The sequence below is a fragment of the Haliotis rufescens genome, unplaced genomic scaffold (assembly GCF_023055435.1).
Source record: "Haliotis rufescens isolate VD_foot unplaced genomic scaffold, xgHalRufe1.0.p SCAF_7, whole genome shotgun sequence".
Classification (NCBI taxonomy): Eukaryota; Metazoa; Mollusca; class Gastropoda; order Lepetellida; family Haliotidae; genus Haliotis; species Haliotis rufescens.
In genome coordinates, this window is record NW_025964361.1 from 10,602,015 (window position 1) to 10,614,518 (window position 12,504).

The 12,504-nt window shown below is 40.2% G+C and overlaps 1 protein-coding gene across 2 annotated transcripts; it reads right to left on the minus strand.

Annotated features, from left to right (window-relative positions):
- Positions 1–7,228: 7,228 nt before the first annotated feature.
- LOC124114660 (multiple epidermal growth factor-like domains protein 10) lies at positions 7,229–12,294 on the minus strand. Of its 2 annotated transcripts, none has more exons than XM_046475338.2 (4): positions 12,040–12,294; positions 9,729–9,944; positions 8,779–8,889; positions 7,229–8,257 (listed from the first exon to the last, which is right to left on the minus strand). In XM_046475338.2, exons 1-4 carry the CDS (start codon positions 12,101–12,103, stop codon positions 8,151–8,153), a joined length of 498 nt encoding a protein of 165 aa, XP_046331294.1. In that variant the 5' UTR covers positions 12,104–12,294; the 3' UTR covers positions 7,229–8,150. The 2 variants fall into 2 exon arrangements, with proteins under 2 accessions (XP_046331294.1, XP_048244018.1); XM_048388061.1 differs by having other exon boundaries at positions 9,729–10,217; positions 12,040–12,290.
- Positions 12,295–12,504: the final 210 nt, after the last annotated feature.

A 12,504-nucleotide genomic window follows, 5' to 3' on the forward strand; every position in this document is an offset into this window, starting at 1 on the left:
AAGTGACACTAACAGCTTACCAAGTCCGGGCCACGCGTTGAAAAGTGACTCCGTTGAATTGTGACTTTAGTGTAAATAAAAAGATCTAATGTTACAATCGATGAAATCTTTTTTAGTGTCTTTATCCGGGTGTTTCTGAGTGCGTATCTGTCAGCTTGCATCATTTGTTTTACGTACATGTATGTCTTTTTGAGTGCGGTAGAGAGAAGGGTGGGGTCGTTTCATGTTTTATTAAAACGGGAAAAATCAAGATTCAAGATTTACTGGCCAAAACTATAAACCTATACAACCAAAAATGCATCTACCTTTCAATCTTCATTTTTGTTAAGATTAAATTAATAAACAAAGCACTTTTACGAGCGGATATCAAAACGTTTTGAGCCTCACTAACTTAAAGTTGAAATTCTGGTTAAACTTACAATTATTTTTTAACATAGTCCCATTCCAGTTTCCCACACTTGTTCCATCTGGTTTTCCAATCATTAATGCCCGATATATAGAAGTCCAGCAGTCAATTGTTGTCCTCCTCCTACTTCAACCCCGCAGGTGCTTTTTCAATTTAGGGGACAAGTGGAAATCACCGGGGGCTAGATATGTAGGTCACAGGTCGAACCCACATTCTCGAAAGGCATCCATCACAACCCAGCTGGCGTGTACTGGTGCGTTGTCTTGTGAGACAATCTAGAACAGGTATTTGGATATTTTCCATTGTATTGTATAGAGTCGCTTAATGTGGTAGGGAATGCTCGTCGTTATCTTCTTATTACAAGTGTTTTAGACTAAAAGCATGTGATAACGTCCACATTTCCAAAATTCATTGTGCATTTTTTAAATTTGGCAAAATTCACAAATGTTACTACAATATACTGAAGTTTTTGAAATAGTGCTGGTTTTGTTTCTTTTCATTAAATCGCGCACGCCACTTTCCACATTTAAAACAGGCTTTTATAGGAATTGTGTAAAGTGTAACAGCATTGTCAATTTTTTAAACGAGTTCAATCTCTTTGATTTTGTGGTTTTCCGAAGAGTTGCCTTCATTGCCACACTGATACGGAAGCAGTTCAGTGACTTAAAAGAACATTACCCTTTTGGTCGGGTTTTCAGCTTTCTTATCTTGAAATGCCTATAGTATGCAGATGTGTCTTTGATCTTTACCTTTGTGTGATCTGTTGAGTGTTTGACCTTTTTAGAAATAGTAAAAAAGTTTAATCTTTTGAAAACATACTTGGTATTTTGCTGTTGGCGAGTCAGGTAACTTCCATCGCTCGGCCTGCACTTTTGTTTCACGTTGCAAATGATGGTAGTGGTCATTGTATCATATGTGATCAGAAACTTCTAGGGTTTATAATACAAAAACTATGCATTTCTGATTTGCTTCACCCGCCTTGCATAAACCGTTGTTATTCCTAATTCGATGATGATGATGTGATCCACCCTTCCAACAGAGATGCTAATAACCCAGTTAACACAGGGGGTCCAGGCAAGGTTGCATACATAGGTTACTATTTGGTTACTATGTAGACTCCCAGGAATGTGACCGCCTCCGTGGTCTAGTGGTAGAGCGTCCGCCAGGAGAGCGGAAGGTCCGGGGTTCGATCCCCGGCCGCGTCATACCAAAAGACGTTACGCTCGGCATTAAGGGGCTAAAACAAGAACTGGTCGGCTCGGAGTCAGTATACTGTGTCTGAGTCGGATATTCATGTTAAACTGCGGCATGGTATCTCAGTGAGCTAGCACTAGAAATCGGCATCAGTCCGGACTAGTACAAGCAGCCACACAAACACACACACGTACATGCACGTCGCTATATAAGTGCAATAATCTTGGACGCGACGTTAAACCCCATTTCACCTCACCCCAGCCCATCCATCCTGTGGAACCATGCAACCGTGTTACCTTGCCGACTAATTGGCTGCTTTAATATGTTGTAGCAATATTACGACAGCGTCACGTTGAGGGTAACGTTGGATGCCACTTTGCTTAAACAAAGTAACCTTCTTACAACGTTGTGGGGACGCCCTTTTGCTAGATGGTAACACTTGCAGTCAGTCCTTTCAGACCTTTGGCATGCATTTGATTAATGGTTTCTATTGAGTTCCACCGTAAACGTCCCCACGCATCGAATGCGAATTGTGCTTTTAATGTTGGCGTTTTTTAACTAATCTTATTGATACTAACTTCTCACAATATTGTTTATTCGTTTGTGAAGTGGGATTTCATATTTTGAAATATTATGGGGTTGAAGTTTGTATGTAAATATACCAACTTGGGTGCCAACGCAATATATATTTGCATCAAAATAATTATATCAGAATAACTTAAAATTACAACATTTATATATTATTGCACTGAAATATACTTGACATCATGTTAACACTTCATTAAACGCTATTCCTAACACCACATTTTATGCGTGGGGACGTTTTAGGTCGGGAACATTTTCGGTGTACCTCTTTCTATTTACGGCTTCCAGATTGTAGATAATATTTTTGGATCATCAACTTCGACCATACAGGGCACTTCGACCATACAGGGCACTTCGACCATACAGGGCACTTCGACCATACAGGGCACAGTGCTCCCCTACACCCCAACACACGATGTCTCTCTCATTTCTAAAGTGTGTGAGTGAGTTAATGCTTTACGTCACATTGGCAATAATTCAGCCATATCGTGACGATCATTTCTAAAGCCAGGAACCATGGCAATTTGTTTATGTATACGTTAACACATGCCTATAAATGCGTGTCATCTCCAACCCTCATCCCGAACACACTGATAATTATTTGCACCAATTTAGACATGTTGCCAAAGTCTTCTGGTAAGCAGAATAAACCACAAGTTATAATTCAACGGAGTCACTTTTCAACGCGAGGCCCGGGTCACTATTTAACGACCTGGTAAGCTGACAGGGTCACTTTTCAACTGTTGAAAACTGACCCTGGTCTGTTGAAAACTGAGACCGGGTATGTTTTCAACGTTGAATACTGACTCCCGGGTCACTTTTCAACGCGGGTTCATTTTCAATGTCACACCGGCAACAAGAAACACTATAGACATGTTTGTCCACTTTAAAAGAGACGCTGTTAATCCAATACGTTTCTTGAACCACAACGCTGTGTTGTTATATCCTACAACTTCTAATTGATGTAACTGCCGGCTTGTTACCACAGCTGATGAAATTAATACAAAGCCTGAGTTAATCCTTTCTCACTACAGTGTACCAAAGATGCAGCCAGATCCTTGATTCCTGCGATTGTACGTGTTCCAGCTTGACGCGTATTTCTAGTGTATAGATGAAACTAATAAACTGTTTGTTTGTTTGTTCTTCATTGATATCCGCTCAGGTCCAGTGTTTCCTTTCACCTGACCAATTTCCCCGTGTTTAGAGTACATAAGCGTGGGTGGGGTATGTATGCGTGGAAGCGGGAAATAGATCGGTTTTTCCGGACAGAAATAGAGCCACGTTGGGAAACTTTGATGATGCAGATGTTGCTACCAAACAAACCTTGTGTGTGATGTGACCGTCACCTTTAACGACCCATATTACAACTAGACTCAAAGAGGAGTGCGAACTAGTTCGTGATGGAAAGATTATGCATTTAGGACAACATATTTTTGTGTGTAGTGTTTTCATGCATTATCAGTAAATCTGGGAGTAGTCTTTACCATTTTACAGGCCAGTAGAATTAAGCTATAATCACCCCAAAAAGAATGTGTAAGATTAAACCGCAATATAATTGAAGTGAATCATTCGTATTTTATCATAATAAATTTAGGGAAAGAAGGACCTGATGTCAGTATAGTGATTGATTATGCTTTTCAAAGTGCAAATAGAAGAAACAATTGTGGTGGTGTTTTAACAGATGTCTCTCCCCCAACCCCAACCTCCGATTGATATACGAGTTCACGCTCACACGCACACACAGATGCACACTCACACATACCGCACATACACACAAGTTTACACACACACTCGACGCAGGTACACACACACCACACACATACACACACACACACCACTCACATACACACACACACAAACTCACATGTACATACACACTAACATATACACACACACTCACACAGACCACACATACACATTCACACACCACACACACATACACTCAGTCTTACACACCACACCACACCACACACACACTCACACACACACCTCTTGCTACGGGTCTGTTATACACTGTGACAGGGACAGTCACGACATGCACACCCTTATCAGCCGCCGTGTCAACATATCCGAAATTGTTTCCCCAAGAAAGCTACTATAGGTACATGTCACGGGCATTCACAGCATTGATACGAATCACCCTTATCGACTTTGTGTTTTTAACACAGTCAGGTGATTGAATCTATATACAAACCCAACACACAAATATTATTGTCACTTATGTGTGCTTGGCGAGGGAGCCAAGGGCAACTTTAGAAATACGGAGGACGTTCAATAAGTTTTGCAACTTCAATATAAGACCAAGTCGCAGAATATCTTTTGCACTTTTATTTTTCAAAATAATCTCCATTCACCTCAAAACACTTATTCCATTTGTCCTTCAAGCTTTTGATACCACTTTTATAGAAATCCGCAGATTGGCCCTCTAACCACGCCTCTGTGGCAGCCTTTATGTCCTCGTCATCCTGGAAGCGTCTTCCGGAACAGGAAATAGTCACTCGGGGCTAAGTCTGGGCTGTACAGTTAAATCACCAACCCTACAGATTATGTTGAAAAATAAAAGTGCAAACGTTATTCTGCGATTGGTCTTATATTGAAGTTGCAAAACTTATTGAAAGCCCCTCGTACCAACGCAATGTGTTTAATCAACCATCGCATAGCTAAGCAGAAAAGCATAGTCCAACAGAAAGCTACTTTGATATGATTGGCACCAAGAAGAGTACAAGCGTCTACACACAACAAGCGGGTAGTGCTTTGTTAGAGACAGGATATTTTTTCGGATACTGCTTCAAAACATGTGCAACGAAGAGCCTTTTCTTTTCAAGACAGTGAGCACAAATTATGTATTCCAATTTATTTTTGAATAATTATTTGTATAACAGCCTTTCTTAATAGCATATCCGTCACGATATACAATATTGCTTGTATGAAGCGTGTCTAGTGGTATTTGTTATTATGCTGGCATATATGTCGGTTCCAAGCAGTCTATTAGGCTCTTTAAAACATTTTTTTGTTTCCATGACCCACTACATTGCCCGCCCCTTTGGTATATTTTCACGATAGCGATGTTCATTTCCAGAAAATAAATATGTGCTTCTGTTCACCAAGCAGGAAATGGGTACCCGATATGTGAGCTGTATGTAAAAACCCTCAAGCCCTCGTAGGCAGCTTGGTTTGTATATTCCTCATGGAGTTGAGAACTGGTGATCCACTGGTCGGGGAACAAATAAACCTCATTTAAGCAGAACTAATACATGGTTGGTTGGTTGGTTGTTTAACGCCGCACTCAGCAATATTCCAGCTATGAGACGGCGGTCTGTAAGTGAGTGAGTGAGTTTGATTTTACGCCGCTTTTAGCAATGTTCCAGCAATATCACGGCGAGGACACCAGAAATGGGCTTCACACATTGTACCCATGTCGGGAATCGAACCCGGGTCTTCGGCGTGACGAGCGAACGCTTTAACCACTAGGCTACCCGACCGCCCCGACGGCTGTCTGTAAATAATCGAGTCTGGACCAGATAATCCAGTCATTAATATCATACGCATCGATCCACACAATTGGGATACGATGACATGCGTCACCTAAGTCAGCGAGCCAGACCACCCGATCCCCTAGGTCGACTCTTACGGCAAGCATGGCTTGCTGAAGACCTATTCTACCTCGGATCCTCACGGGTCACTAATACCTGGATAAGTGCGGTATATACATGCATAGTATGAAACAGAAGTATTGAAACCTGAAAGGTTTGTTTTGATGGACATTTCTGTTTACTCAACCCCAAGGCATTATGATGTGTATCTGCCTACGAACTTTCTAAACTGTTTCGTAACTGACCCTTGTCGGTGATGTGGGCGCTGTGCATCTGCCACCACATAAGGATTCTGGTAAGTGTGTGTTTGTTTATTTGTTTGCACTCAGCAATATTCCAGCTATATCGCTGCAGTCTCTAAATAATCGCGTCTGGACCAGACAATCCAGTAATTTGACATCATGAGCATCGACCAACGCAATTGGGATACGACGACATGCATCAACCATGACAGGTGCCTAACCACCCGATCGCTTTAGTCGCCTCTTTCGACAAGCATATAGCTTTTTGCGATTCTGGTATGTGAACACTTTGCAATGACACATATGGTGATAACGGTGTAGGATAGGGGGGGGATGGGGGATGGGGGATAGGGGTAGCCTAGTAGTGAAAGCATTTGCTCATCACACCGAAGGCCCGGGTTCGATTTCTCACATTGGTATGATGTGTGAAGCTCATGTCCTTCGCCTGACATTGCTGGAATATTGCTAAAATGTCGTTAAGGCGAAGAGCTATATCTTCTAATTTCATCGCAACCTGTTGTTCACTGTCAGGACTTACCAAGTCACTTCTTGGAAATCAGCGCGACAAGTAATTCCTTGGAAATCGAATATGCCATCTCCCGTTGTAGGGGTGGCAGGTTGCATAAATAGTGAAAAGAATGCTAAACGAATTTATTTCTCCAACAGACTTTTTTTTATTAATATTCTACTTTGTATTTTTAAATGTGTAATTCTTATTGGTAGGATAGCAATTACACCCCCAATCTCGTAATCTCATCATTGAAGCAATCAGTGTTACGGCCAAGGACGTCAAAATAGTCACCAAAAACATCCGATAGCCTATCAAACGTATCATATTTTCTCTATTAGACACTCGGGCGTCTCTTAATTTCGCGAGAGCCGTTGACCCAGTGAGTGAGTGAGTTAATATTTAACGTCACATCGGCAATATTTCAGCCATATCGTGACGACCGTTGACCCAGTGTGTATTAGAGACCAAGCGTCTAAACTAGGAAATATCGTCACTGTTTTTTTATGGATCTATATGTACGTTATCAATGTATTCATACGCACTGTTTTGGTGTGAAAAGGTTTTATGTATCTAAAAGAGGTTTCTGTTGCAAAACATAACAACAAATTTAAGCATAAAAGAAACTTTACTGTAAAAATACGGAATAAACCATATCGCATTATCTGTTAACATTTAACAGGTGTAACAAAAACACGTATGTAGAAAATGTTAGTTTATTGTCAAGCTTTACATAATTTTTTTGCTGCAACAATCTAAAAACCGACCTTCAGAATCTAAATTACCTCTACGACTGGGCATTTAATTGGTTGTAACAATTAATCTCGTAACGAACGGCATACATGTTTGTCAGTCACACAAACGATATAGCTAAACCGCATTCGCTATCCCATATTCACAGTATCCCAAAATCTGCATCTAAAATGATGTTTCTTCTCGAAAACCTTAATATATACTTGATTGATCAATATTTTCTAAACTCTGTATTGCTTTAAACGACATTTTCTCAAATACTCTTCTGAAAATTGAGATTACTGAACATTTGTCAACACTTATAAATTAGATCAGTTGGAAGTATCTAGTTACTGGCATACCAAGATTCGCATCTCAAACTAGTTTACATTATGACAATGTAATATCGAGCAGATGCTTTTAAAACCGTCACATTAAAAGTTTGGAATAACCTTTCTCGGGAATGATGACTTTCTTTTATGCTTTCATCTTTAAAATGTTGTGTTGAACCAGAAACCTCAACTCAACTCAACTCAACTCAACTCAACTCTTACTGCCGCACCAGTTGAACATCGGAATGGGTTCCAGTTCATCTGTCACAGTTATCAGAGACTTCATTCAGTCCACAATCCTGGCGTAGATGTGTCCAGCAACTGATGTTTCCTGGCGTCTGGAGAGGTTCTCGGGGAATGTGCTAACATTGTTCTTCGACTCTACAAGAGCTTACAGAGTTTTTTTCCAATTTGTTCTTACACTGTATTTATACCTATCGTAAGATCGTAGTTCCACAGAATAGATGGGACCGTGTGAACTGCCATCAAGACGCCCGGGACTTCCTGGGCCGCGTAAGACATCACTTCTCTCATCAGATGTTGAATTTATTCACAAGCCTACCTAAGTGGAAATTTCTCTGATAAGTGTCCGGCATCACTTTGTGGGCTGTTCCTTTCTTGAAGTGTTAAGTTCTCGGCATCATGCTCCTGTGACCCATAATCACCTAAAACAACGTTACACGCGTTCTTCAACCATATGAAATATTATTATAACGCATATGTCTCAGGATAAATATCCTCGTGTATTGGTCACATGAAAAGGCAAACAATTATGTACTGCCCTACAGGAGTACCATATCGTGCTTGAAGGACGTATCATTGAAGAAATGTTTAATTAAGGATTTCAACTTCATGAATCTTTAAAACCGACTTATGAATTTCAACTTCTTCCTTTCAATTGGACGTTTCAGTATGCATTGAAAGACTAAATAAGCTGAAATCCACAACCCAATCCATTCTTCATTGCTACTACAGCTTCGTAATACCACTTAGAGGTATGGATGACGTTAACATCATCGGGAAGTGTCAGGGATCGTTAACTGCATAGATGTAACAGTTTTGTATATAACATAATAAGTTAAAGCATCATCAGCATATGACGTACATTAAATCTCCATTAAGTGCTCCATTTAACGTTCTATATGCAACGCTAATTCATGTACTGAGAAGAATGTTAAGAACAAACCTTGGGGCTTACAAAACCATTTTTTGTATATAACCACGGCAACGAGAAGTATGAGAAGTATCAGGATTGCACCAACCACGCCAACTATTGCTGCGACGATTGTTTCGGAGCCTAAAGAATAAAAATGGTATACCCTTTTACATTATTATCGCATGAACATCACACATTCCTACTTGCCTTGGATCTTAATAGATGCATAGCTAAAATAAGAAGAATTCTCTCTGTCTTACATCTGATAAACAGCTGCGATACTCCCGATGACTGGCAGTTATGTTTAGAAACGCCTACGAGGTGCGTCGTTTTGTTGTTTTGCCCCCACACTAAGCCCCACACACAACAGCATTAAACCAAACTCACCATTGGCTCTATGTGCGCAAAGCTCATGTCTGTGAACCTCAGTTCTGTTGCAAAGAACAAATTGCCACATGGAATGGAACATGACATGGAAGCGAAAAATTTCCAGAAACCTGTAATCGCCGTGGTGAGTTGAGGAGAAATGGGGTTTAACGTTGCGTTCAAGATTATTGTACACATATGGCAACATTCATGCACGTGTGTGTGTGTGGCTGCTTGAACCAATCTGCCATCATGTCGCTTTTATAGTGCTAGCCCACTGAGATACCATGGATACTCCTCTCAGAGAGTATACTGACTTCTAGCCAAACAGTTCTCTTATTCTCTTACTGCCGAGCGCCGGGCAGGGTAACAACAAGTAACACCATCTTTTGTACCATCTTTGAAAGTGTTTAGGTATGACGCGGTCGGGTATTGAACCAACGACTTCCCGCTCTCTGGTCAGGCGCTCGGACCACTGGACCACGGAGAGGGTCCCAATAATCACGAATAATTGTAAATTCGAATCAATATTAAAAACGCATAAAGACATGGGTGGTAATAGTTTCAGGGTACAATATTGAACTAATCGTATATATCGTAATGTGTTCACTCACTTCCAATACTCTTTGCTGTGCATTCTCCATCCTTGTTACACTGTTCGCAAACATTGAAACACGATTTGCTGTTTTCACACCCACCACTTTTGTAATTCTTGCATTCAATGCATTCATTTGTTTCCCGTGAACAGGCCGTATTGACGCAGACTGTTTGACAGCTAATATTACAGTAGAAACCAGTCCAGCCATCTTGGCAGCCCAGGTGGCACTTCCCTGAAATATTTATGCAAACAGAATTGTTGCACCTTTGGCTACAGTTCCTGTCACACATACCTCCCCAGTATGACGGTAAACATCCATCATCACAGTGCCCGTTATTACGGTTACACGCAGTGTTCTTTCGGCAGTTTGGTGAACATGTCTCATTGCATCTCTTGCCATAAAAACCATGTTTACAGTTGTCACATTCACCTGTACTTTTCTGACATTTGTCATTCTGACAATTTGTGCATTGAAGGGAACAGCCTTTTAAGCAGTCTTGGGGATCTGCAACATTGAATATAAACTTAAGTAATAACTATAAAAAGGATAATGATAATCTGATATGGGGGATCTGCAACATTGAATATAAACTTAAGTAATAACTATAAAAAGGATAATGATAATCTGATATGGCTACAAGGCTTAAAATAGTGTTGAATCCATTGAATGCGAGTTGTCTTAAGTTGTATGCCACTGAATGAGAATTGTATAAAATAGTGTCACGCTTTCTGCCATTGAAAGAAGTCGTATGGTAATGGATGCGAATTGCTATTGAAAGCGAATAGTGTCAAGATTTATGCCATTGAAACCGAATTTTAAGCTGTATTCGAATTGTGTCGAGCTTTCTTGCTACTAAATGTGGTAGAAAAGAAAATATCACTTCAAATTTGTCCATGAGACTTCTATACATCGAATGTAAATACAGTAAATACGGTTATAACGAACTCGAAGGGACTACTTATTTTAGCCGTAATAAGCATATAAGAACGACCTTTTATCCGATTAATCCAAGCGTCGCTTACCAGAAAGTCATGAAAGTGACAGTCGTAATGTGTTTTCTAATCATGCGTGAACGTTAACACGGGGTATTCCGAACGACAGTTACGGCCCGTACGACTGATTCTGTCAAAATTATCGTTTATCTATCGCTTCCGTGGGATAAACATTTGAACAGAGGAGCCGTTGCACAGTACGTGGGAATAACTGCCATACAATCTCAACCATATATTAGACATTCCGGAATGTTCAGTTTTCAAAATTGTAATCGAGAACTGAGTCAACATATTTTTCAAGCGTAGTCTGAAATGGAAGTCGCCAGGTTGAAACGAGTGCCGTAAAGCTCGAGAAAGCTGCTTTCTAATTGGCTGATGTCGACTTCTTGTTAGTAGTCGGTAAAATATACGGGCTACTTCAAATAATTACGGACACCGAAGCACGAAATTAAAAATCCCCATGTACATGTATTACGAATGTACTGCATGGCATTTCCCTGCAGCAGATATGTGTTATATTTACTTATTGATTTCTTAAAATTTTAAGGCGGTGTTTGAAATCTATTTACGAAGTATTTTGTTACTTGATGCTGTATTTTAAAGTCGAAAAAAAAGATTATTTATAACAGATGTCAAGTGGCGTGTGCGTTACCTTTAACAAGTATTCAAATGTTTCTGTACAATAAGATTGATTACACTCTACTAGAAGTCTTCGTTTGTCTATTGTGTAGCCGATCACTATTTACAGGAACATTCCAGCTACATGTACGTGACATCGGCCTGTACATGATCGAATCTGGACCAATCAATCCAGTGATTAATAATATGACCAAACAGTGTGTGAATAACGATTTTAGGTCGCATCGGATATGACCAAAGATCTATGACCAAAGACCCAATTTCTGAAGACGTTTTCTAACCCGGATCTTCACGGGTCTATTTCACAGGTAGCCACACACGACCAAATCGAAACAAGGAAGTAGTTAGTGGGAGGTGCCTTTCAAACCCAGCGTACAGGTTCAAGCATGGGCATGAACGTACTCACGACCCTCTTCTCGAATAAGGGTCAATTGCATATTAATATTATGAGTAAATTCATATTCATTTAGCACGCGTTACCTTGGTTCGTATAGTCTGGATATTTCTGATACATACATACCTAAGCTAAAGAGTACATAACTTAATCGATAACTAAACGGTGTTTTCTTTCAAATACTAAAATAATAATGTAGAATTACTGATCACTCAGGTGCTCTACACTAGGCATACGTATGTGGCTAAACGTTATCACACAAAGGTATGTAATACTGAGAATGATGACTTTAGATACTTACCAGCAGCACTTGTAAAACAAAGGAGTAACAGCAACAGGTGGGCGACGCCTTCCATTACCATCATGGACTGTTGAATATAGCCTGGGGTACTAGTCGACTACACAGTGTCTCCTCAGTCGGGTGTGCAGACCGCAGTGTCACGCGTCAGTGATCAGTCGTACAAGAGGCATTATGATGTAGTTGCATACTTGGAAAACACACAAAGGGTGGGCTTACACAAAGGTTATACAAATGTGTTTACATGATCAAATAGAAAATGTCTGCGGTCTGTTAGGTATAATCAAATGTCCTCTTCAAAGGCGAATCCGGGATTTAGAAAAAAAAATATATTCATATGGGGAGGGAGAGGGTGTATTGCTATATGAAATAGCAAATTGTAAATTATTAAAAATCGTATCCTGTGCGTCTAACTTGAGTGTGCAGGTGTACATATAGGTGTTTCTAAGTTTGACAACATGACAAACC